We start from the raw sequence: 25,949 nt of genomic DNA on the forward strand, positions 1-25,949 counted from the left end.
GTGCCAGGCCAAGAGACCGTGCCCTGTGCTTGCCCACTCAACCCTGCATGGGCCACCCCCTTGCTGGTCAGCATTAGCTGCTTTATGCCCTCCCCAGACCATGGGGCAGCTAGGCCAGAGCACGTTAGAGCTGTCCCTGCCCCAGGGGCCGGGTCCTTGGCCCAGGCCCATCTTACCACCACTTCGTCTCTGACCTGCATGGCAGGAACACTGCAGCCGCTGTGCCCAGGGGATGGCCAGCACCTCCTCATGGCCTGCATCTGCACACGCTGCACTGTGCTGGGAGCCATCTCTGTCCAGGCTGGGCCCTAGCCAGGGCCACTGGAATCTGCCTGCTTGGCTCAGGAGCTCCCCTTTAAACCGGGGAGGAGGGGGCTTGCTCCCTGGGCTGGGGATGCCCCCACTCTAAGCCATGTAGTTCTCCCACGAACCCCACTGCAATGGCAGCTTGTTGCACCCTGCGGGAAGATGCAGGCCTGCTGCTGCTCACGCAAAGGGAGTGCGGGGGAGTCTGGGCCCTGCCCTTCGGGCTTTCTCCTAGATCCCAAGGCTACAAGGGTCCCTTGTGACCACCCAGCCTGAGCCCCGTACAGCACAGGCCTGAGACCCGCCCCAGTAATCCCTTGGGCAGAGCTGTTAGAAAAACAGCCCGTCCTGATTTTAAAATGGTCAGTGACGGAGAATCCATCCCAGCTCTGGGTCAGTTGTTCCAATGGGAATTCCTCTCACTGCTAACAATTTCCACCTTACTTGTGCCAGTGTGAACTGCTTCGCTTCAGCTTCCAGCCGCTGGCCGGGTTAGACCCTTCTCCGCTAGATGGAAGAGCCAGCGCACTATCAAATGTTTGTTCTTCCTGTAGATACCTGTAGACTGGGCTCAAGTCACCCAGAACCTTCTCTTTGCTAAGCTACAGAGTCGGAGCTCTTGGAGTCTCTCACTAGGAGGCAGGTTTTCTAACCCGTTCCTCGTTCTCGGGGCTCTTCTCTGAGCCCTCCCCAATTTAGCACCATCCTTGACTTGCGGACCCCGGAACTGGACCAGGATCCCAGCAGCGGTTGCGCCAGTGCCACACACAGAGGGAAAAGCTTTTTGCAGTCACTGCTTGGCATGACAAGTCCCCCAGCCTGTAACACAGCCTGCAGTCTCTGCTCCTCCACATTGACATTTAGCCAGATTCAAACACAGTTTACCAAGCGATCCATATTGCTCTTAGCAGTGACCTGGCCCCCCAGTTGTGTGTCATCTGCAAACTTTATCGGTGATGATTTGGTGTTTTCTACTGATGATGTTAAATAGCGCAGGGCCACGAACTGCCCCTCTGGACACACACCTGTTTGATGACGATTTCCCACCTACAATGACATTTGCAGACCTATTACTACCAGCTTTTAATCCGCGGAATGTGGGTCAGGTTGATTTTACAGAATTCTAATGTGAATGTCGTTTTTACACTGGCCCCGGAGGCTGGCAGCAGGGGCAGGGCTGTGTTACTGGCGGGTGACTTAGGTGTCTCACACAGCGAGATGCAGTGCTTGATATTCGGGGCACAGTGCCATGCCAGCATTCCTCTAGCCTACGACCACGAGCCACTGAAATGCCCTGCATTCTGCTACCCCTGCTACACACACAGAGGGAGGGTGGGGAGTTGCAAACACTCATCGAGGTACAATGTGTCTCTGAGTAGTTCCAGGGCTGGGTGTTTTGCTCCCATGAGCCAGGCTCAGAGCCTCCTTCTCCTGCACCATCCAGTATGTGCCAGAGGAGGGCAAACTTGCATTTGGCTTCAGCAGCTCATCTCCCTGGCTCCCCAGACTGCACTGTTATCCCGGCTGGCCAGCTGCCCCAGCTCCCTGGCTGCAGGCAGGATTCGGCTCTGGCTCCAGGGAGCGGTACAGGGAGCAGGTGCTGGAATCCAGTCACTCCCCGGCTGAGAAGCAGGAGACAGCGACTGCAAAACGTCCAATTCCACGGCATGCATACTGACACTGGGCTGTCCTGGGACGCGGCGGAGTCCACGGCTGCAGATTGGCAGAGTCCATGGGGCAGCGCACAGCTCTGCACGCGGCTGCCTCAGGCTGCACACTCAGGCAGGCGATGCTGCGGCGCTGACACTCGGGTCAGATTTTCCACAAGCACGAGGGCGAGAACCCTCCCGGCTGAGAGCGAAGCTGAGGCCCTGGAGCCAACTCGGCAGCGGGCTCCTCACACCTGGAGTACACAGGGCCCGGTTCAGACCCCACGAGCTACAGCTCAGCGCCTGGGACACGAGGGGCTAAACAGGTTCGTGGGAATAAAGCGTCTCCTTGGCTCCCTTTCCCCTGCTCTGGGCTGGGCCAGGCTGGCGATGGGAGGGCGGCTGCAGAGCCCAGCCCCCCGGGCACGGTGTTATCCCCGGTCGCTGTGGGCAGGAGCAGGAGGCCGTGTGGCTGGCTCTGGCCTGGCCTGGCAGGTCCTGTGCACAGCTCCATGCGGCGTGACAGAGAGTCCAGGGCCCATCACACCCACATGGAGCCCAGAGCCTCCCAGTTTCTCTGTGCACAGACCCTGCTGGGCTGGTGGCTGGGGCTGGGCAGGGCAGCGCCGGCAGGAAGGGGCCAGGCCGGGGAGGGGAGCTGGGCCGCTGGCTCCTCCCGGAAAGCGCTTGGGCAGAGTCTCTTGGGGACAATATTTACAGTCCCTTCCCGCAGGACGCCGGCGGGGTGTCCGGAGGGGCCAGTCGGCGTGGGGGGCCGAGGACAGTGCTGCTGGGGCGGCCCCTCCTCCCGGCTCAGCTCAGCTCAGCTCGGCCTAGATGGAAACTTCATATTCCCTCGTGTCCTGGAAAGGAAACAGACTGCAGGGGGTTGGACACTTGCCAGCGCTGTCGGGGTGTGCTCTGCCCAACCCCACTGGGGGCAGCATCCCCACACTCGTTCCCCCCACCCCCCTCACGCGTTCCCTTCCTCCCTCCCCCCTCCTCTCCCTCCACCTTTCCACCCCACCCTTGGGGCTCCCTTTGCAACCCCCTCCTGGGGTTGGCTACTGCTGCACAGAATGACCCCTCTTCTGCTCCACGCACATACTGGGGGGCTGGGGCAGACCCAGCCAGGGCCCAGGGCACTCCCCAGTGAGGGGCATGGGGCTGCCCATTTGCACAGCTGCTCTGCAGCCCTCCAGCCAGGGCTGAGCCAGCCCCCAGCTCCCGGCAGTGCCCCGAGCACCTGGGTTTACTCCCAAGCTGCCGACAGCCCAGGGCTGCTGGGGCCCGACTGAGCAGGGCTCAGTACTTACTCCTGTCTCGTAGGCGGTGTTGTCAAAGGCCGATTCCACGGTGATGTGATCGTAGGGGTGAGAACCAGACAGGGGCAGCTGCAGGGACCGTTTCCCCTGGAGCCTGCAGGGGACAGAGACGAGCAGGCAGTGACCCAAGCTGGCAGCACTGATGGGCTCCCACTGACAGACAGGGCTGGGCAGGGCGCAGACAAGAGAACATGGGGCCCAGGTGGGGCAGATGAGTCCCAGGGCAGATGAGGTTGAGCCGGGGCAGATGAGAACATGGGGCCCACGCTGGGGGGCAGGGGCAGACAGGGTTGGGGACTGGGCAGGGGGGCAGACAGGATTGGGCAGGGGCAGACAGGGCCAGGCAAGAGGCAAATGGGGCCAGGCAGGAGGGCAGGGGGCCGGGGCAGACGGGGCTGGCAGGAGGCAGACAGGGTAGGATGCAGGGCAGACGGGACCAGGCAAGAGACAGATGGGGCCGGGCAGGAGGGCAGAGGGGCCAGGGGCAGACAAGGCCGGGCAGGGGCAGACGGGGCTGGCAGGAGGCAGACTCCCCCCCTCCTTCCCCGTGGCACTCACTTGGAGAAGTAGAGGTAAATGCCTCCAATGAGCAGCGCTACGACCAGCACTGGCAGGAAGATGGCGATGGCAATGTTGGGGCCCTCCTGCGGGTTCCCCGAGGGCGAGACCTTTGCGACTGCGGGAGAGATGGGGAAAGGGAGGGGGGTGGGGTACAGAGACCGGGGCAGCGGGCAGGGGAAGAAGAGAATTTACCAGACTCTTTGGGTAGCTCGGTGGGGATGAGGGGAGGGGGGATCCTGCCCCCCCTTCTCAGGGCACTGGGGTTCCACCCCCCTCCCCCCCAGGCACTTCAGTGACAGGTGCCCTGCATGGACATGGGACCCAGCCTGCTGTGCCTCCTCCCCGCTCACAGGGGAAACGGCGCCTCCTGCTGGCCGGCCGCATCCTGGCTCTGCGCTCGCTGCTTAGCCCAGCCCACATCCCCAGATAGCCCACCCCCACGGGCACCCACTCCCACCACACCCCCATGAACACCCCCACGGGCACCCACTCCCACCCGCACCCCCACGGGCACCCCCAGGGGCACCCACTCCCACCCGCACCCCCATGGGCACCCACTCCCACCCACACCCCCATGGACACCCCCATGGGCACCCACTCCCACCTGCACCCCTACCCGCATCCCACCCCCACCCCCACGGGCACCCACTCCCACTGGCACTCCCACCTGCACCCCCATGGGCACCCATTCCCACCCACACCCCAACCTGCACCCCCACCCTTACCCCCACCGGCACCCCCTCCCACCGGCACCCCCACCTGCACCACTCCCACCAGTACCTGCACCTGAACCCTTTCTTTGATCCCTCCTTTGCTGAGTCTCCCTGGCCGGCCGCTGCCGGGTGAGCCGTCCCTGTGGGCAGAGCTGCACTGCAGGCCTCAGCAGTGAGCCCAGCCCACCTGCCCCCTGCCCCCAGCGCCATCACTCCCTGCGTTTCTGCATCTCCACCTCTCCTGATATTCAGTGTCATCTGCTCTCCCCACCAGTCTCCCGGCCCCAGTGGCTCCCAGGCCACCCCCCTCAAGGCCCCTGCCCCACATCTGCCCTAGAGGGACCCTCCCGCATGGCAGCCTGTGGAGAGCCTGCAGGGAGAGCCGAGTGAGACCGCTGCCGGGTTCTTACCGTCCAGGTTGCGGTTGCTGTAAAATTTATCGTAAGCGGCTGGAAGAAGAGAGGGAAGAATGAAAGGCGGGAAGGGGGGGCAGCAGCTGGGCAGAGCGAGGGGGGCAGGGCTGCTGTGGTTATTAAGTGTGAGCCTGTGGCCGGTGCTTTGCTAGTGGCTTGGCCCAGCGTGGCCCCCCTGCCCTGGGGCTGACATGGGCACATGCTCCCTGTGCCGTGGGGCAGGAGCGTTAGGCTAGAGAAGGGACAGTCGGCTTTGCAATGCCAGGGAGAAGCTAGCGCTGGCAGTGGCCGGGGCACCACGGCGGGGGGTGCGTGTGTCCCTTGCACACTCACCGTTCGGTCGTGGAAGGGGCAGGGGAGGAGCTGGCGTGCCCAGGGCGCAGTGACCACAAGGCAGTCCCTGCCGGAGAGGGCAGTTCTGCAGGGAAGTTGAGACGCTGGGGGCTCAGGGACTGGCTGGCCCACACACACTGCTCGCCGGTCCCCGGGCAGACTCACCGGCCTTGCAGATGGGGGGAGAGCTGTTCCACTGCGAGGGGTGGCCGGGCACACAGCGGAGGCTCCCCTCCCCCCGCAGCACGTAGCCCGTGGCACATGAGAAGCGCAGGGTGGCCCCCGCCTGGTACAGCCTCTTCTCCGGGGTCTGGACGCCGTGCTCTGGGGCGCCCGGGTTGTGGCAAGGCTCATATACTTCCGCTGCAAATGTGGAACAGAGCTGGGGTGAGACGCACGCCTGCAGCTCAGCCACGGGGTGGGGCCGGAGCTTCCTTTGGGGGCCGTGGGGAGCCTCCCGCACGGGGCTCAGCCCTGGCCCAACTGCTGGGGGACTCTTGCCGGGGCTGGGAGGCGGGCAGCTTCTTGCCAGGCTGCTGCCCAGGCCCTGGGGGACAACCCAATGGGATGCCATGCCCAGCACGATGCTACCTGCAGCGCCCCCCTCCCGAGCATCCCATGCTTCAGGGTGCCAGCACAGGCTGCAGGGCCAGGGCTCTCCCCAACCCTGGAGACAAGCAGCCAGATGCCCCGTGACCAGTTTTGGGGGGAGGTCCCCAGCCAGCCAGCTGGAGCAGGACCCCACGCAAGCAGCTGGCAGAGCTCGGACTCACGGGTGCACTTGGGGAGGCGGTCGCTCCACTTGGGGCCCCCGGCCTGGCGGTCCCGGCAGGTCAGCAGGCCGCCCCCCGTCAGGACGTAGCCCTTGTCGCAGACGAACTGCACGGTGGAGCCCACGGGGAACTTGGAGCTGGAGATGATCCTGCGGCTGTGGTCCACGTCCCCGGGGTCCTTGCAGGCGGTCACTGTGCAGGGGAGGGAGGCAAGACTCACACCAAGCTGAGGGGCAAGGGGGAGACGCCTCCCCGCACGGCTCAGGGCCTTGGGAGGGCTGGAGCCAAGTGGGGCAGTGGCCCTTAGCGCTGCAGGGTGTGGGGGGAGGGGAAGCGAAGCTGCTGGGGAGGGGGGGCTGCAGCCCAGAGCTGGTTACTGCCCCTGCTGGGGGGCAAGGGGGAGGCTGCAGCCCCCGCAGCCTGCAGAGCCACGCCGTGGCAGGCAGCGTGGCTAGTGGTTGAAGCACAGGGGACCACAAACGCCTACAGTCTCTTCCCAGCACCCCCATCCACGCCCTGCGGGGCGAGGCCTCCAGCCCCTCTGCACCCCAGAGAGGGACGCAGTCAGACCCCGGGCGCCCGGAGCCCTGCCCCAGGGCTGCAGTGGGCAGGTGAGAGTCAGGCCCCCTGGGGCCAGCATTGAGGGCACAGAGCTCCAGCAGGGGGAGCTCTCGGCCCAGCGAAGCCGGCCTGAGCCAGGCAGCCTGGGCACAAAGGGGTGCAGGGTAGTTTGGGGGAGGCGACTGTTGGCGTCCTGGCAGGGTTCTGGTCTGGGGGACTCTTGTACCCCAGCCCCACCCTGCTGAGTGCGGCCGCCTGGGGGGCAGCCCCACCCACCCCTCCCAGCTGGGAGCCCGGTTCGGAGCTGAGGGGGGAGACAAGGCACTGTGGAGGGTCCCTCCCAACCTACGCTCCAGCAGCAGCAGCCAGTGCTGGAGGGAGGCCCAGGCCTGGCCAGCTGATTGTCCCCTGGATGGCAGGGGGCCCAACCAGCCGGCACTGGTGCAAAGGGGCCAGGACCCTGGCAGAGCTGGCCACCATGGCTCCTATGCCGCCCCCCCTTGCATGGCTGCCTCTCCGCTCTGGCAATTGTCCGCTGCTGCAACAGCCAGTGGGAGCGCGGGCAGGGGGAGGAAGGGGCTTGGAGCCGCGGCCCATGCCCTCCCTGTCTGTGCCCTGTGTCTCTGGGCTGGGTCTGACAGGTGGGCCAATGGCAGCAGCTGCTCATGGAACATCTCCTGGAGGCAGCAGGCGCTGGGGGGCAGCCCCAGAGGGCAGGCGGGGAGGGGACCCCCGGGGCAGTCTCTGGGGCGTGTGGGTGTGTGGTGCAGCCTGCCCCAGCAATGGCCCGGGCCCTGCGCTCACCTCTCTCACAGGTGGGCAGGTCCCCGCTCCAGGTCAGGTCCCAGTGGCACATGAGCAGGTCCGTGCCCACGAGCTCAAAGCCGGGGTAGCAGTGGTAGTTCACCATGGTGCCGTGGATCAGCTCGGGGTGGGACGTGGTCTTCCAGCCGTTGGGAATCTCGGGCAGCTCGGGGCACGTGTCGTTGCGTGGAACCTCTGCAGGGAGAGACGAGTGAGACCGCTGCCAGCACGGGGGCTTGGCCACACAGGCCGGCTGCAGGCTGGACTCCTGGGTTCTATCCCCAGCTCTGAGGGGTGGGAGCATCTAGAGATTTAGAGCAGGGGGCAGGACTCCTGGGTTCTCTCCCCAGTGCTGGTGGGGGGTGGGAGGTCTGGGGGTGAGAGCAGGGGGGCTGGGAGGCAGGACTCCTGGGTTCTCTCCCCAGTGCTGGTGGGGGGTGGGAGGTCTGGGGGCGAGAGCAGGGGGGCAGGTCTCCTGGGTTCTCTCCCCAGTGCTGGTGGGGGGTGGGAGGTCTGGGGCTGAGAGCAGGGGGGCTGGGAGGCAGGACTCCTGGGTTCTCTCCCCAGTGCTGGTGGGGGGTGGGAGGTCTGGGGCTGAGAGCAGGGGGGCTGGGAGGCAGGACTCCTGGGTTCTCTCCCCAGTGCTGGTGGGGGGTGGGAGGTCTGGGGGCGAGAGCAGGGGGGCAGGACTCCTGGGTTCTCTCCCCAGTGCTGGAGGGGGATGGGAGGTCTGGGGGTGAGAGCAGGGGGGCAGGACTCCTGGGTTCTCTCCCCAGTGCTGGTGGGGGGTGGGAGGTCTGGGGGCGAGAGCAGGGGGGCCGGACTCCTGGGTTCTATCCCCAGCTCTGAGGGGTGGGGGCATCTAGGGATTTAGAGCAGGGGGCAGGACTCCTGGGTTCTCTCCCCAGTGCTGGTTGGGGGTGGGAGGTCTGGGGGCGAGAGCAGGGGGGCTGGGAGGCAGGACTCCTGGGTTCTCTCCCCAGTGTTGGTGGGGGGTGGGAGATCTGAGGACGAGAGCAGGGGGGCAGGACTCCTGGGTTCTCTCCCCAGTGCTGGTGGGGGGTGGGAGGTCTGGGGGCGAGAGCAGGGGGGCAGGACTCCTGGGTTCTCTCTCCAGTGCTGGTGGGGAGTGGGAGGTCTGGGGGCGAGAGCAGCGGGGCAGGACTCCTAGGTTCTCTCCCCAGTGCTGGTGGGGGGTGGGAGGTCTGGGGGCGAGAGCAGGGGGGCAGGACTCCTGGGTTCTCTCCCCAGTGCTGGTGGGGGGTGGGAGGTCTGGGGGTGAGAGCAGGGGGGCAGGACTCCTGGGTTCTCTCCCCAGTGCTGGTGGGGGGTGGGAGGTCTGGGGGTGAGAGCAGGGGGGCTGGGAGGCAGGACTCCTGGGTTCTCTCCCCAGTGCTGGTGGGGGGTGGGAGGTCTGGGGGCGAGAGCAGGGGGGTAGGACTCCTGGGTTCTCTCCCCCGTGCTGGTGGGGAATGGGAGGTCTGGGGGCGAGAGCAGGGGGCAGGACTCCTGGGTTCTCTCCCCAGTGTTGGTGGGGGGTGGGAGATCTGGGGACGAGAGCAGGGGGGCAGGACTCCTGGGTTCTCTCCCCAGTGCTGGTGGGAGGTGGGAGGTCTGGGGGCGAGAGCAGGGGGGCAGGACTCCTGGGTTCTCTCCCCAGTGCTGGTGGGGGCCCCTCACCGAAGAAGTGGATGACGAAGCCCTGCTGGTAGCCGAAGACAGCGCCGCCGGGGTCCGACTGGAACTGGATGGTGACGTCGGCCATGGCTGTGTAGAGCTTGAAGCGGCGGTGGGCGCCCATGTACTGGCCCAGGATCCGGGCTGTCAGGTCATCCCCATCGTAGAACGTGAGGACGTCGCCCTTCCCGATGCGCAGCCTGCGGGGAGAGAGGGGCTGGGGCAGACGCCCTGCGAAGGGGACCTGTAGAGCCCGGCTTAGCTGGCCCTGGCCCTAGGGGGGACTCTCCCCTTCGGATGAGTGGGGCTCTGTGGGTGTGGACTTCACTTGGGGGGGGTTCAGCCAAGACCATCCTGGGGCAAAGGGAGCCCAACCCGGCCCTGGCCCCTTTGCAGCCACAGACCCACGGGGAGGGAGCTGAACTAGCCTCTTGCACAAGGGACGAGGGGCTCCCCACGGGGCTCACAGCTCTGCCAGCCAGCACCCAGGGCAGGCTGCCCCCACCCCCCGCCCCGGGGCAATCCACAGGCCCTTGCTCCTCTGCCTCCCTGGGGGACCTGCCCTGGGCAGCCTCGGCTCACTCACACTTGGACGTCCAGCATGATGCGCTTGTCCTCCTCCACGTGCAGGCCCCAGATGCAGTCCTGGCCCTTGCCGTAGGCCTCCGGCCAGTTGGGGGACAGCACCACGCCCGCGGAGTCTGTGATCTCCCCGCTGCACACGGCTGCAGGGAACACAACACTGAGCTCCTGCCCCCGCAGCCCAGAGCCGCGGGGTGGGAGGCCTCACAGCAGCCCCCCTTCCCGTCTCAGCGAGCAGCACAGGGGGTGCTCAGTGCAGGGCCTGGGCCCCGGCTCCACACAGGCCTGGGAGCCCAGGGGAACAGCGCCCTGCCTGCTCTGTCCCCCCAGGCACCTGCCTGCCCCCTCCCCTGCCGCCTGGCTTGGCCTCAGCAGACAGACCTCGGCACGCCGGCTCCGTCTCGTTCCACTGGGGGTCGCTGGGGTCCACGCACTCAATGATGATGGAGCCCTGCTCCAGGGTGTAGCCGGGGTCGCAGCTGAACTCCACGCTGGTGCCCACGGCATAGGTGGCGTCGCTGGTGGTGAAGTTCCCGTACTTGACGAAGGGCTCATAGCAGTGGCCCTGCTCGAAGGCTGGGGGCAGAGGGGCAGGGGGTTAATGCTGCCACCCGAAGGGGGCTGGGATCACAGGGCTCGTTCTCCGGGGCCCCGGGCCAGGCGTCTCTCCATGCCCTGCGGGGGTCTCAGGCCTTACCTTCGTAGCGGAGCGCCACGCCGGTGGAGGCGCCGCTGCTGTCGGTGGTGAGCTCGAGGAAGAAGTGGCAGGCAGTGCTGAGCAGCCCCTCGATGGGCAGGTACTCCACCTCGTACGAGTCGTACACCGGCGGTGCCTCAATGTCCTTCCCGTTCCGGATGATGAGCCTGCCGAGCAATGGGCACAGTACCAGCTGGGGGGGAGGGTGACACAGGCCTTGGCAGATCCCCGCGGCCTGGCCGCTGGGTACTAGGGCTCTGTGGCTCGGCCTCTGGAGGCCTGTGTGCATCGGGAGAATGGGAGGAGACAAGGGGCAGCTGCTGATGCCTGGAGGCAGGAGGGCAAAAACCACAGGGGCAGGGTGTGACGCTACATAGAAATATTGTTAGAATATGATTATAGCATCACTAAGATGCAAGAGAAGGCATGCGAGGTGTCATTGGAAGTTATGCTTTGCTGAGTATGATTATCCTATTTGTATGCATGGATCATTTTTGTATCTAAAGTTAGGAATATTGACTATACATCTGTACCACAAATACGTTTGCACCTAGGGAACGCCCACCAGACAGAATGCAATCAGTCTGGCTGCCTAGCTGGGGACAAGTCAATGGACCATTAGGGAGAACAATAGGCCTTTGAAGATGCTAATCTCTCACCTTCCTGGGATGCTCAAACAACCTCTGACTTCTGGCTGCTTTGACACTGCAGGGTCATGTGATTAAGTCCCCTGGTACTGGACTCCATGATAGAATACCAATATTTTTCTACTGGGGAATAGGGGGGAAACCACACTGGAAAACAAAGGATTCCCGCCACATGTAAAACCTATTTAAGGCGGGGAGGAAGATAATCAGTGGTCATTCTTCACTGACTCCCTGCCCAGCATAGGGTGACCAGACAGCAAATGTGAAAAATCGGGATGGGGGTGGGGGGTAATAGGAGCCTATATAAGAAAAAGCCCCAAATATCGGGACTGTCCCTATAAAATTGGGACATCTGGTCACCCTAGCCCAGCATGACTGCTGTGAACATCTAAGAAACAAAGACAAAGGGTGTGGGAAGGGGGAAGGACTGAGCCCAGGCAGGGAAGGTGTCCGCCTGTGAAAGGGACACCTGGAGTTTTAAGCTGCAAGCAAGAGCAGCTTGCCTTCAAGAACCTCTGCAGCCTGCCTAAACCAACATTTAGGGTGAGAAATTACTACTTGTAACCAGCTTCTTTTCTATCTTAAGCTGATCTTCGTTTTTGTTTTATTTGCTGGATAATCTGCTTTGATCTGTTTTCTATCCCTTATAATCACTTCAAATCTATCTTCCGTAGTTAATACATTTGTTTTTGTTTTCTCTCAAACCAGTTTGTGGAATTCATAACTGGGGAGTGGGGGAAAGCTGTGAATATCTTCCTCCACATTGAGGGAGGGGGCGAATTTCATGAGCTTATGCTGTGCAGTTCTCTGTGCAGCTCAAGATGATATAATTTGGGGTTTGCACTCCAGAGGGGGTGTGCACTTGAGTGCTGGGCTGATTTCAGGGTCTGTGTCGTTCTGCAGCTGGGCGTCCCTACCTGTGTGTGCCAGAGGAGGCTTGAGGGCCTGGCTCAGCAAGACAGTGTAAAGGGAGCCCAGGCTGGTGGAACAGGTGGGCTCAGTGGTACCCCAGTACATCAGGTGGCACCCTGGAGGGTGGGTAGCCCATCACACAGGGGAGCTGTGGTGCCCTGGGTATCTCCTCTGTCCCCTCTCCTAGAGGGGCTCAGTGGGAAGACAGGCCCAGGCATGGAGACTCGAAGGGCAGCCCCTGGTTGGGGTGGAAGCCCCAATACCTGTCACTATCCAGCAGGGCTGGCTAGAGCCCTGACCAGAGAGCAGGGCAGCCTCAATGGCACAGCTGCTCTGGCATGTGCCATTGGTAGGTTTCAGAGTCAACATCCATTTGCAAACACATGTTGCAAGTCCTACACAGAATGGTAGGGGAGCTCTAGCCCCCCAGGCCTCACCGACACGTCCATCCTGCTCCCCTGAGGCCGCACCCTTCCCTCGTGTGGGCCCCACTCCCTCCCCCGCACCTGTCATCATCCTCAGCCAGCGAGACCTTCTCAAAGTGCAGGTGCAGGCGCTGGCCCTCGGGGGCCTCCAGCAGCCAGTGGCAAGTCAGGTTGTTGCTGTAGTTGCCTGGGAAGCCGGGCGAGATGATGCGTCCGATGGTGGCGTTTCTGATCACCCCCCCGCAGGCCGCTGCAAGGGGAGGCTGAGGGTTAGGAGCACTGGGGAGATGGCTGCCAGGCAGCTGCTTGCACAGACGGGGGCATCAGAGATGGGGCCCGTCAGAGCGCCCTTGGCCACATACCGCCTGGCTTTGCAGCAGTGGGCAGAGGGCAGTGCCTGGAGCCGGGCGGCGGCTGCAGGGCAGTGGTTGGAACATGCCCAGTGCTTAGGGGGCACCCCACAGCCGGTGGGAAGGTGCTGGGGTGTGGGACCCTCTCTTAGGAGGAGGCAGCCAATCAGGAGCTGGCGGTCTGGGGCCAGGCTCAGGCTGAGAAGGCCAAACTCATGTCCCTTGTGAGCAGCTGAGGCCTGCTCTGGCGAGGCCCGTGCCTGGCCAGGGGGGCATCCGGCAGCACTGGGCAGGCCCTCCCCCCCACTCACCCACACAGATGGGCTCCCGGCTGCTCCAGAAGGGCCGCGTGGCGTTGAGGCAGGTGAGCGCAGGCGGGCCCTGCAGCTGGTACCCCGTGGCGCAGTAGAAGTGGGCGCTGCCCCCAGGGTGCAGGCTGGTGACGGAGACATCGCCGTAGGCCGGTCGGGAGGGGAAGCTGCAGCTCAGCAGATAGGCTGGGAGGGAGGAAGGGAGAGAGAGGGGCATTTAATGGCAGGGCCTGGCAGGCTGAATGGCTGGAGCGCTGTGCTCCCTGGCTTGGCATGCCTGGGGACTGTAGGGGCGGGCGCCTGGTGCCTGTGGGGCTGTGTGCCCAATGCCTGGAGGGGTGGGTGCCTGGTGCCCACAGGGGGGGGAAGGATAGCTCAGTGGTTTGAGCATTGGCCTCCTAAACCCAGGGTTGTGAGTTCAATCCTTGAGGGGGCCACTTAGGGATCTAGGGCAAAATCAGTACTTGGTCCTGCTAGTGAAGGCAGGGGGCTGGACTCAATGACCTTTCAAGGTCCCTTCCAGTTCTAGGAGATAGGATATCTCCATTAATTTATTTTTATTTATTTAAGGGGTAAGAGGGCTGAGGCCAGGGCCACAGGTGGGGGCGGGACCAGGAGCGGAGCCCCTGGGTGTGGGGCCGGCAGCCAGGACCCCAGGTGGGGGGGCCAGAAGTGGAGCCTCGCGTAAAACCTGGGGGTGCTGCAGCACCCCCACCTCCCTAGTTCCTGCGCCTATGCCAGGCTGGGGATCAGAGGGATCCTGCCCCACAGTGTGGGTGTCACGCCTTCCCTCTGAGAGCCACAGGGCAGGAACTGGGATGGGAGGAGGCAGGCTTTCTCTCCTGGAAGTCCCAGCTGCTGAGCTGTTTTCTCTCCTCTCCCCCCATTGCATGGAGACCCAGAGCCTCTGGAAACAGCTGGCCGTGTCTGGGGGCAGCGCCCAGTGGGCGCAGTTACAGGTGGGTCGGACAGGGGTGTTGTCCCTGATCCCAGCCAGCAGGTGGCAGCAAATCCTTCTGTCTGGCCAGGCAGCTGGCCAGAGGGGTGCAGCCCCCAGGCCCTGCCCTGCCGAGGGTGCTGCCTGCCCAGGGACACGGCTCTGCCAGGCTGCAGGCGGGGGGCCAGCTTCCTCGCTGCCCCTCTGCCAGGGGAGCTGGTGTTCCCCACCCTGCCAGGAGCCTGCAGGGATGAGCCCTTTGCCCCTGCTGATGCCTTGGGAACCCCGGGAGCCACGGGTCCGGACTGAGCGGGCTGCTCCCATGGGCTGCTAGCATGCCAGAGTCCCTGCCATCCTGGGGCAGGTGGCGCTGCAGGGCGTGGGCAGGATGCAGGTGAAATCTGCCCAGGTCACGCTGGGTCTGTGCAGGCCGGGGGTGCTGAGGGAGCGACTGGGGCAGGAGCCAGAGCAGGGCTGGCAGGACCTTTGCAGCTCCACTCTGGCCGAAGGGTGCTGCACAAGCCGGGTGGGGAAGGCAGCTGACAGTGAGGGAACATGCTGGTGCCCGGGGGAGGGGCGCAAACGTGGCTGGGGATGCAGCGCCCTTCCCCCTCTGGCACCTGGCTCACGTTGCTCACACACCCGGGCACAGCCACAGTGTAACAGAGGGGACACTGCTAAGCACTCTCCTGCCACGGGCAGTCGCTGCTTCCCAGCCTCCGCGACTCAGGGCTACACACTGACTGCCAATGAGCTCACAGCCTCTGCTTGTGACATCACTCCATCTCCGCAGCAACAAGCTGTGATGTCATAAAGAGGCGAGCCTGACCTCAGCTGGGGTGGAGGAGGGATTTGGAAGAGGGAAGGATCCCAGGGGCACTCCAGGAAGAGCACCCACAGGGGTCACAAGCAGTCCAGCACCTGCCCTAGGAGCTCCCCACATGGGAACCAGCAGGGGAGGGGAGCAGGGATGGGCGCGATGGCCAGTGGTAGCCAGCCCAGGGCTCTCAGTAGCCAAGGGCCTGACCCTGCTGTCTGGGAATTGAGGGTGACTCTCAGCTCATGGAGCGGCTCAGCAGTACCCAGCAGAGCAGAGCTGGGCCTGTCTGTACAACCCCGGGTTACAGCTCAGAGACCCTGGCCCTGGCCCCGCCTCGGCCTCAGGCTGGGGAGCGCAGCAGGCGCTTGGTGCGCTGGCGGAAGGGCCAAATCCCAGCAGGACGCTGCCCCTGAGCAAGAGGCAATTCCTCCTGCCCCCCATTGGGTGCTGGGACCCTCTGCAGCCGTGACCTGCCCCCCCCCCCCCCGTCCATAGAGTCCCTGCCCCGGGCCCATCGCGGCCATAAGCACCTGCGGTGGGCCCTGGGGTACCCGGGCATCCGGCTGGGGGGTACCACAGCCCGGCGGGTGGGAGTGACTGAGTCATGCCCAGCCCCCACCTGTACCCAGAATCCCCCTGAATCCAGAGGGGGGGCTGGGCCCATCAGACAAGAAAATAAAGGAGCGTGAAGTGCGGCTTTTCCCATTAATTTGCTGCACGTTGCCATGGCGACCCCGGCCGAGGGACGCGCTCGGCACAATCTGTCGTTATTTCCCCATTAATAGCGTCAGGGCGGCACCAGGCCTGTGGGTGAGTGAGGGCAGGTCGGGGGGGCAGCCCACCCCTCACAGGAGATTCTGGGGCAGACAGAGACCCCCCCAGCCAAGTGCCCCTGGGGGTATTGCTTTGCTGAGGAACCTTGGGCAGGTTAAGGAGACAAAGGACCATGGGAAATGGGAGAGGAGGTGCCCCCCATCCCTGAAACCCACCGAGCTCTGCCAATGCCCCTCAATCCCGACCCGCAGCCCTCGATAGCCCAGCCATGGGCTCCCCCCATCCCCGAAACCCACCGAGCTCTGCCAGTGCCCCTCAATCCCGACCCGCAGCCCTCGATAGCCCAGCCATGGACTCCCCCCATCCCCAAAACCCACCGAGCTCTGCCAGTGCCCCTCAATCCCGACCCGCAGCCCTCGATAGCCCAGCCATGGGCGCCCCCCATCCCTGAAACCCACCGAGCTCTGCCAGTGCCCCTCAATCCCGACCCGCAGCCCCCGATAGCCCAGCCCTGGGCGCCCCCCCATCCCCGAAACCCACCGAGCTCTGCCAGTGCCCCTCAATCCCGACCCACAGCCCCCGATAGCCCAGCCATGGGCTTCCCCCAGATCCAACAAGCTCCACGCCCCAAGGGTCTGGACTCCAGTGCCCCTCCTGCCCCCCGCCAGGCCCTGCCCCTGTCGTGCTGCCCAGCATCTGCACTGATGAACCATGCAGCCCAGCCGCCTTCAGCCCATGCTCCTTGGAGCCTCCCACCTCATCGGCTGGCTCGGCACTGACTCCCTCGGGCTCTACAGCCCAGCTCTGCCATCAGCCGGGTGGGGGCGAACCTGGCAGCCCCTGGGCTGAGACACAGAGCAGCTGGTGGGCGGGGAGTGATGCTGAGCCTGGGGACGAGGGGGCTGCACATGGTGTGTGGGGGGATTCACTCTGGGGGCTCGATGTGGGCATTGCAGCGAGAGGGGGCAGGGCGAGGGAGGAGACAGGTGCACAGGGCATGATAGTGGCCTGCCCGAGGCTCTGCTGGGCTCCAGGCCCAAGGAGAGGGGCAGGGGAGAAAGTCCCTGAGCTCCAGGCAGGCCTATAGGTGTGTGGCTGGCTCCCCCGCCAACAAGTGCCTCTGCAGAGCCCACAGGAGGCTCCCCGGAGGCACGTCCCTCGGCTGGCCCCGTGGCACATGGCGCCGTGCGGGAGGAGCGGCTCCGCCCTGCTATCAGCGACAAGGGGCCTAACTTTGCCGGTAATTATGTTAAATGAGCCCGTAATTGCTCACACCAATTATCTCTCCATTAGCGCGTCTCTCTGGTTGGTGCCCGTTTAACCTGGCGATGTCGCAGATTAACTCCGCCGGCAATTCCAGAGCTTTAAACAGGCTAATTGGCCCTGGCTGGCGGCAGCTGTGCCAGGGAAGCAGGTTCACCTGCAGGGGAGCGGGCAGGGCCCGCCCTGGGCGCAGACCCTTGGCAGGATGGTGCCATGCCATGCACTGGGGCGAGATGGCTGCGCTCTGACCCAGGGCTGGGCCTAACTCCCCGAACCCTGGGAGGGAGACGCTGCTGGGTGTCCCAGGCTAGGGGGGCAGAGGGGTGGCGTGGTGGCCTGGGAGGAAGAGGGGGCTCTGGGAGGGACGGGGGGGGGGTGTATGTGACCCACACTCAGCCAGAGCTTGCCTGGCAGCTCCCAGCCAAGGTGAAGTGCCAAGGGCCCAGGTGCAATGCCAGGCTGAGCTCTGGGCAGACACATACCCACAGGGGTGCCATGTTACATGCCCAGTGCGCCCACGGGCTAATGAGCCAGATTACAAAGAGACTCTAGGTTGGCTCCATGGGAGGGAAAAGGGCCCCTCCCCAGCCTCAGCTGCCAGGCCCCCCTTCCCTAGGGGCAGGGGCATGCCCAGCCCCATTGCTAAGCCAGGTGGCCTCTGGCTCCAGCACGTGGCCTGGAGATGAAGCCGACAGACACTGGCTGCCAGTCCCCTTCCCAAACCTGCCAGGCTGCCCGGCCCACCAGCTCCTGGGAGCAGCCCCACACTGCTGTGGGGCAGCACTCCTCTCCCGGGGGTGGGGCTGGCTCGCGGGGCACTGGGTCTATGGCGCAGGTCACCACATTGTGCCACCCAGCCCTGCTGCAACACCAGAGCTCTTGGCCCGCAGGGCTCTGCCCATTGGTGCGGGGGCAGCTGTGTGACCCTGCTGTGCCCCACCAAGGGACGAGGCCCGCTGGCTGCAGGAGGGCACCGTGTCTGGCTGGCGCGTGGGGGGGGCAGGACGGCACAGGGACCGTGGCTCCGCAGGGCACCGCAGGGAGCAGGCCGGGCCCGTACCTTGGAAGCGGAAGCGGAAGGTGCCGGGGCTGGCGGGCTGGGGGCTCCGGAACCGCACGCTGACCCGATTGGTCGGGCTGCGGATCACCTGGCCCCTCATGAGGAAGGACTCGTTGGCCAGGACGACAGGCTCTGCGCCCCCGAAGGTCTCCATGGCGACCGTCTCCCCTTCCAACAGGCTGATGTTCAGGACCTGCGGGAGGAGGGGGCATTGTCAGTGGGGCACCAGGTTATTGCCAGCACGGGCACTTGCCCCCGGTCCTGTCTGGGCGACTGGCACAGCAGGAGACTGCCTTGCCCCCCCCAGCTAAATCTGAGAGCCTGGGGGGAGTGACCTGGCCAGCTGCCCCACACCCACCGGGCTCCAGAGACAGCCCACAGCCCTCTCCTGCGCCAGGCCTGCCAGCTCCATGGGGGGCAGGCAGTCACCCAGACTGCCCCCGAGAGGGGCCGGTGCTCACCCCCATGGGGCCTGTTTCCTCTTCTGGAAGGGGATGTGCCTGTCCTGCCCAGCTCCTCCCCCGACACATCCCCCCGCCGCACCCCAGAGCCCCAGTGCCAGGCGGGCACGTCTCTCTGCGCCTTTCCCCACAGTCAGTCAGCGAGCGGTGAGGCCTGTCTGCGCAGGGCCAGTGGCAGCACCAGCTTTCAAACATGCTTAGCAGCCCCGTAAATCTCGGTGCTGGGAGATGCCTTGGACAGGCGGCGCTCGCGGAGTGCTGCTCCCGCACGGGCCGGAACCGGCCCGCGGGCACAGGGGAGAGCCCACACGAGAGCTGCCAGCTGTGCCCTGGCCCCGCCACTGGGCTCAGTAGCTGAGCTGGGGACAGAACCCAGGAGTCCGGGCTCCCGGTCCCCCCTGCTCTAACCCACCGGATCCTGCTCCACGCTGAGCTGTGCTGCTCACAGGCTGTTTCTCCCAACCCGCAGCAGGCAGGGCTGGAGCAGGCCCAGCCCTGGCTAAGCCCTGTCATGGGCCTATCGCTGCAGTAGACCCTGGCTGGTGCTGCCCACGCTGCCATTAGCTCCCCCAGGGGCACCCGCGCCAGCTCCCCCAAGCAGCCTTTCAGTGGCAATAACGCCTTCGCTCCATTGCCATGGTAACTGGTGGCTGTCCCAGCCGCGAGCTTCGGAGCTGTGATCACCGCCAGCGCACGGGGCACGGTGCCAAGGCGCCTCCAAGGGCTCCCTCTGCTTGCCACGGGAGGGGGCAGCACGATGGGCCCATGCATGACCTGCCCCCCCCCAAAGCCCGTGGGGACTGGCCCTGGGCGTTGTCCTGGGAACGCCGGGGCTAGTGACTGCTGGGGGCAGATCCGGGATCTGAGTCAGAAGGCAGCTTGGCCCCACAGAGGGGTGAAGGGACAGGCCCCAAGTGTAACTGCTGGGTGCCCCAGGCCCAGGGTGGGGCTGGATGGACAGGAGGGCGGCTTGTCCCTCTGGAGACTCCGGGTCACCCCTGGAAGGGGGCACAGCGGTGCCAGTCCCTTCCGCGGGCTGCCGGGGCCACGTGGCCCATCCCCCAGGGCACGGAACGTCCTGCACCTGGCGCAGCCACAGCATGCAGCACCTGAAGACAAACCACGCAGTGGCTTGTGCTGGGCCTGGCACTGGGAGAGGGCAGTCACTGGGGCTGCAATGCTGCCAGCATGTGAGGCAGGTACGGGTCACAGATGGTACCTACCTGCTGCAAACCCCTAGTGGAGACACCATTTGCACGGGCCCAATGAAATCAGGGAGAGCTGCATGGGTGCAAACCACATCTCCGTCACTGGTGCCTGGGGCAGCAGCACCAGAGACTGGAACCCCAGGGAGGCCTGCAGCCCCCTCTGCCAGGGACAATGGCTGCTCGTGCCAGCAGTACAGGGGAGCTCACAGCCAGCGTGCAGGGACGGAGGCTGGCAGAGCCCAGAGCAGCCCCTGCAGGGGCTCCAGGTACAGGGGGCTCTGCGGGCAGCAGCTCAGACGCCAGGCAGGAAGGGAGCCCTGGGAACGGCACGTGGCAGCCTGCACATGGCTCATGGGGGGCACGCACATTCGCTCCCTTGGCCTTAACCGTCAGGCGAGAGCCAATGGGAACCGGGGACGAGGCTCTGGGCACGGCGCGATGGATCCCGGCCAGCGGGAGATGGAGAACCGCCAGCACAACGAGCTCCAGATGGCGAAGAGACGCAGCCAGCTGGAGAGAGGGGCCCAGCCACCGAGCTAGCAGAGCAGGGAGCCTCCAGCAGGATCCACACAGCACACAGACACTCCCCCCAGCACGGGCACACGCACACACTCATACACCCCTCCCCCGCATGCACACCCCCTCCCCCGCGTGCACACACTCATACACCCCTCCCCCGCGTGCACACACACTCCGAGACCCCCCCAGCATGGGAACACACTCATACACCCCTCCCCCGTGTGCACACACTCATACACCCCTCCCCTGTGTGCACACACTCAGAGACACCCCCCACAGCATGGGCACATGCACACACTCATACACCCCTCCCCCGCATGCACACACACTCACAGACACCCCCCCCCCCCCGGCATGGGCACACGCACACTATAAACCCCCATGCACACGCATACACACTCCCCCATGCGTGTGCACACACACACGCACGCCCCTCCACATGTGCACACACACACTCAGCAGCAGTGATGAGAGGAACGCAGCAGAGGGTTCCGTGGCAGGATGCTGCAGCCGCAGGCCAGGCTGGGTTTGGCTGCGTGTCTGCAGGTTGCTGCAGGGCTCTTGCCTGCCAGCCCCAGCGGTGCCGTGCAAGTGCCACGTGACTCACAGCACGGCAGTCAAAGCGCAGCAGCTCGCCCCCGGCCCCAGGGGCTGCTACCGTGCTAGAGCCTGCAGCCCACCCACATGGGTGTGGAGCGGGGGGGGGGGGGGTGTCCCACAACAGGCTATGCCCTGCTCTAACTGAACTGTTTTCACACCGGTTGGATCACGCTGGGCACCGTTTGGTGCAGAGGTGGCCTGGATGGGAGGCAGCTGGAAGCTGGTTTACACAATGGGAGCTGGGTGCTGGCCAGGGCACAAGCTCACGCTGGGTTAGTGCATGTGATGCCTTCCCCGCAAGCGGCTGCCTCGTTGAGTAACAGCTGGCTGCTCACCTTTGGGGGCAGGGCACACACAGGGCACAGAGAGCCGCAGCCCGGGTTTCGTAGCTGCCTCTGGGCCAGCGCGATCCCGTCGAGTCCCCGTGCACCTCCCCATCTCACTTCCAAGGGCTAAGGGGCTCCTGGAGTAAGAACGCGGCTGCCCTCCCAGGCAGAACAGACCGGGCCCTGCCCAGCGCTCTCAGTCAAGCTGAATCGCATTCACTTAGGCCAGCCATGGATTCTCACGGCGGGCGCGGTCACGGCTGCCACTCAGCCACGCAGCGTGGAAATGCAGACAGATTGCCCGGCACGGGTGAGGAAATGGAGTTCTCCCCTGTGATTGTGCCGCAAATTCAAAAACTCCAGCTGGGGTGGGCGGTGTCCTGGACGGGGCCCTTGGCAGCAGCCTTGTCCAGGCGAAGGCAAGTAACTGCCCCACTCTCCCTTCACTGGTTTCAGCATCCCTGGGCCTTGACATCTGCAGCTGTTCCAGCCAGCTGCGAGAGCAGAGCAGTCCCCACATGCCCCCGCGTACCCCCACAGCCTCACGCCCCCTGCTCTGGGGGTCAGGATCACCCCAGCTTTACAGGGGGGCAACACGGCTCAGAGAGACTCAGCCAAGGTCTCCCAGCACTAGGAATTGGACCCAGGTGTCCTGAGTCCCACCCGGCCCGGCTCTGAGCCGCTCGCTCGTTGCTGGAGGTGAGCGAGCATCCACACACTCACGGGCTCCCGGCTTGCTGGGAATCCTGGGAAGGTTTAACCTTGAGGTTGCCTGGCAACAGTTTATATTTTAATGGATCGTTATAAAATATAACAACCCCCGCCCCGTTTGGGACTCTCCCGCTGGTGGCCCGGGGGTGGGGCGCTGGCGGGGGAGTAGGGGTGGTGTTTCAGCCCATTCAGTGGCCACGGAAAGCCCCGAGGCCCTGTGGCTGGGGGACGGCCGTGCAGCCCGGCACAGACACTGCAAGGACCAGCCCCTGGTCCCCAGCGTCCATCCCCACTTCCCTGGGGCCAGCGGGGAGGTTCCAGGCCCCGAGGCCTGGCTCCCGGCAGCCTTCTGCTGCAACGGCATCATCACTTATCCTGAGAAACCCCAAGCTGTTGGCTTGTCTCATTAGGAGGTGATTGGATATTAACGACATTAATTAAGCAATGCTACACGGTAATGGAGAGCAGTGCCGGTACGCACTTTCTCGCCCCACGCCGCTAATTACCGCGAAGTACCTGTTGGGCGGCGGGGGGTGGGATGCCACGTGTGGGCCGGCACCGTGCCGAACTCCTCGCCGTGCTGTTCAACTGCCGCGGGATGGAGAACGACGGGGAGGAGGGAAACTCCTCGCCTGGCTCCACGGCGATCAGCTTCCCCGCCCCATAGCCAGCCCCAGTGCAGCGCTGGGCTCACCCTGCCATAACGGGCCACCCCCTCCCACTGCGCCAGGGCCGGCCCGCGGGCTGATCTCCCCCCCCAGCCCCTCAGGATGCCGGGTACTTGTGGGCCGACCCAGCCGGGGTCTGGGGGATGTGAAACCAGAGCCTGGCTTAGAGCTGGAGCATGACACAGGCCCACAATGCCCAGCCCCGGGCAAGCAGAGCCTGCCTGGTTCTCCTCCCGGTGCCGCCGCCCTGCCCTCTCAGCGTGGGCAGCCAGCACGTCACCCACCCTGGCTCGACGGACGAGGCCTGTGCGGCAGGTGGAGGCGGCGGGGTTATTTATTTATTAATATGGAGTCTGAAAGCTCTGCTGTTGCCGAGGTCTAATTAGGCCCCAGGAGGGGGGCTGGCTGGGGGCTGGAGCGCATTGTTCAAATGTCGCCAAATACCACGTGCATTGATTTGACATTCTGTTACCCTTTCACGAGAGCAGCGCTGCATTCGCGTGCCCCTCGGTTGAGGGCTGGGCTGGGTTTGCTCCGCAGCGGCAATTCCAGCCCCCCTGCAGCCACCTCCTGCTGGACGGGCTCCTGAATTGTGCCCCGGGTCCCCTGCTATTCCCCCTGGGGGTCCCTTCCAGCTCGCCAGCCAGCGTTTCCCTCCCGGGCGGTTCTGCAGAGCCAAGAGGGAAAGTCCTGGAGTGCTGGGTCATGGGCCCGCCACAGACCCCATCAGAGCAGGGCTGGCCTTTGCTGCTGTCTCCAATCCACAGCACCGTGGCCGTGCAACCGCCCAGCTATGAAACACGAAACACCTGCCCAGGGACTGCCCAGCACCCCACCCTCCCTCACCCGCCTGCCTGGCACCACAGGGCTCAGCTGCACCAGTGCCCAGGCACGAGTTCCAAAGGGAACAACTTCCCCAACCCCCAGAGTGAAAATCTTCCCCACCCAAACAGCCGTGGGTGACCCTGGTTCCTGCAATGGTGCCCATGCTACTCACTCCTGCAGCCATGGCAGGGCCTGCCCTGCCCCTCCAACCTGGCACCGCGGCCCAACTCCCTGTCCCACAGCTGGAGATGCCCCCTGCCAGGTAGTGAGGGGCAGGCCCAGCATGCTTTGCGCAGAGGGATTTGCACATTGAGTGCCCTCTGGTACCACCAGCGCCATCTGTTGTGGGGGAGGAGAGATGCAGGGTGCTCAGCAGCTCCGCCGGGGCGTTCCCAGCGTGAGGCTTAGGGGCTAAAGGCAAGGGGGGGAGCCAGGTGTTTTGGCGGTTTGAGGCACTTCGCTAAGATTCCGTTCGCGCCGTGAGAGACCCACACTGCCCAGAAACCCCTCCTGTCCCCCGCGCTGCGCGGCCTCGAGTGCGGGGGTGTTTCCCACTCAGGGCCTTGGGGGCTGCAGGGTCCCCCCCGGCTGGCAATGCGGCATTCAGGAGCCCCCGGTACCAACCTTGATTTCCACGCCGTAGCCGGGGTATCCGGAGATGGTGTAGGTGCAGTCCAGGCTGTCGTAGGGCGAACTGACCAGCTCCGGAGACTCCAGGGAGCCCTCGGGGCCCGTGAGGTTCCAGTTGCACGGAGCTGGGGGCAAGAGGAAACCATGGGATCAGACAGGCCTCACGCCTGCTCCCTGCCCCGCCGGCCCATTCCACCCCTCCTCCCCAAACAGAGTCCAACATCATCACCCTCCTCTCGCTCGCCCAGGCTCCAGGACACCTGGTGCTGATGACAGGGTGGCTCATGGTCTCGCCCCCAGCCAGGGAAGTGGAACCCCTGGTTAGCCTCATCCCCGGTACCCACCAAGGGCCAGAAGCAGCCTGTGCCCTCCCTCCCACCAGCCCCATCGCCTTAGATACGAGTTTGCCCAGGCCAAGCCCCCATCATGCCCCATTTCACACGCAACTGTGGCGCTGGGCCAGAGCCCATGGGCTAAACCGGCCTCCCTCTAGGGCGCGTCTACACTGGGCGCAGCTCCAGCAGTGGTGCAAAGGCGGGAGCGCTAGCGTAGACTGGGCACAGGTCTCGTCTCCAGTACAGCTCCCACCGCACCCTTCCCGGTGGGGCCACGGCCACAGCCCCCCACCACAGGAGGGGCCGCACGCCACAGCAACTGCCGCCCCCTCCTGCTGGGCCGCGCACCCTGGGAACCTGGGGGCTGAGTGCTGCTAGCGGAGAGGTCAAAGCAGCTGATGTCGGCATGGCGGGACGGTCCTTACAGCCGTTCCATACCTGGACAGCAGCTGTCCCATCAGCCCCAACGGGTGCTCACCAGCCCAGTCCCAGTGGGAGCCGGCTCCCAGCCAAGGCAGCTGTGTCTCCTGCAGCCCAGGACCATCTCCCTGGCATGTGGTGACACGCTGGCTGCATGCCTGCCACGCACTGGGCGTGGAGCGATGCAGCCAGTCAGAGCTGTTCCCAACTCCTCCTCGCCTTCCCTTGTGTCACCAACGTGTCGTGACTGCCCTGCGCGACGGCCCACTGCCACCCCAAAAGCGGGTCCAGCTCTCTCCGAAGACCCTGCCCCCACCCCCACCCCCTCTTTAGCAGGTAGCCTGGCCAGGTGCCCCTGGCCCCTGCTGGGGTGGGAGTGCCCTCACCTGGCACCTGCACCGTGGTGATGGTGGTCGTGGTGATGATGGTGGTTGTGGTGGTTTCCTCGTCGTCCCCAGAAACCGTGGCTGTGGTGGCAGCCTCCGTCCCAGGCTCCTTGGCCCTTGGCAGCGCCGGGCTGGGTGCCCGCGGTGAGACAAATCGGGCTGTGGGGGTGATGGCGGTTGGGGTGTTGCTGGTCACCATGGCGGCAGTGGCTTGACCCGGGTTGGGCAGGGCGGCTTGGGAGATGGCAGGCGCGGGGGTGATGGGAGGCTCCGTGGGGACAGAGGCGGAGTTGCTCTCTGGGCCGGCTGGCCGGGGCTCTGCCCATGGCGCCACGCGGCCTGCAGCCGTGGTCAGCAGCTCGGCGGTGAATGCTGGCTTGACCATTTCTGGGGTCCTCTCCGTGTCTCTGGCCTCGGCCTTCTCTCCCACCAGGGCCGTGGTGCTGGTCATGGTCACAGGGGCCGTGGCTGGCACCGTGAGGGATGTGGTCAGGTCAGAAAACACCGGGAGGTCATCTTGGTTTGGCAGGTTGGCTCTGGGGGTCTGGGTGATCTGCCCTGGCACGTCAGGCAGGACCGGGCCTGGCCCCCCCAGGCCCCATGTGAGGAAGGGCACCTGCCTCAGATAGTCCTTCTTTGCCAGGGCCTCGTGCAGGAACTCCTCCAGCAGGGGGTGATGGTTGAGCAGCGTCAGCGTGGGGGCTGTGGTGACAAAGCGGACCTCGCCCTCCAGCTCGTCCGGAGTGGGGGGCACCGTCTGGTCCCCCTCAGCCTCAGAGCTCCCCACTGCCTTCCGGCCCACCACGTTCGGCTCCTCTGAGGCAAAGTCTGGAAGCAGGAGAGAGGCGGCTGAGAACACGGGTGGCCAAGGGGGAAGGGGCCAGGGAGAGGCGGGGAGCTGGGCTGCCAGAGGCCTGGCTCTATGAACCTTGGCATCGCACCCCCCACCCCCAAGGGGACCTATCGT

General features: G+C 64.9%; 1 protein-coding gene across 1 annotated transcript in view; it reads right to left on the minus strand.

The window, feature by feature from the left end:
* Positions 1-2,801: 2,801 nt before the first annotated feature.
* The window catches only part of SEZ6 (seizure related 6 homolog), a 40,266-nt gene continuing 17,118 nt past the window's right edge, over positions 2,802-25,949 (minus strand). The window contains exons 4-19 of the mRNA XM_065418501.1: positions 24,983-25,810; positions 23,836-23,966; positions 17,894-18,086; positions 13,040-13,225; positions 12,460-12,628; positions 10,395-10,561; positions 10,079-10,273; positions 9,702-9,840; positions 9,119-9,315; positions 7,439-7,633; positions 6,074-6,265; positions 5,466-5,663; positions 4,965-5,003; positions 3,839-3,956; positions 3,272-3,374; positions 2,802-2,834 (exon numbers count right to left, since the gene is read on the minus strand). Of these exons, the coding sequence (XP_065274573.1) occupies positions 2,802-2,834; positions 3,272-3,374; positions 3,839-3,956; positions 4,965-5,003; positions 5,466-5,663; positions 6,074-6,265; positions 7,439-7,633; positions 9,119-9,315; positions 9,702-9,840; positions 10,079-10,273; positions 10,395-10,561; positions 12,460-12,628; positions 13,040-13,225; positions 17,894-18,086; positions 23,836-23,966; positions 24,983-25,810 (3,083 nt within the window). The remainder of the gene's footprint in view (positions 2,835-3,271; positions 3,375-3,838; positions 3,957-4,964; positions 5,004-5,465; positions 5,664-6,073; positions 6,266-7,438; positions 7,634-9,118; positions 9,316-9,701; positions 9,841-10,078; positions 10,274-10,394; positions 10,562-12,459; positions 12,629-13,039; positions 13,226-17,893; positions 18,087-23,835; positions 23,967-24,982; positions 25,811-25,949) is intronic.

The sequence above is a fragment of the Emys orbicularis genome, chromosome 17, assembly GCF_028017835.1.
Source record: "Emys orbicularis isolate rEmyOrb1 chromosome 17, rEmyOrb1.hap1, whole genome shotgun sequence".
Taxonomy (NCBI): Eukaryota; Metazoa; Chordata; order Testudines; family Emydidae; genus Emys; species Emys orbicularis.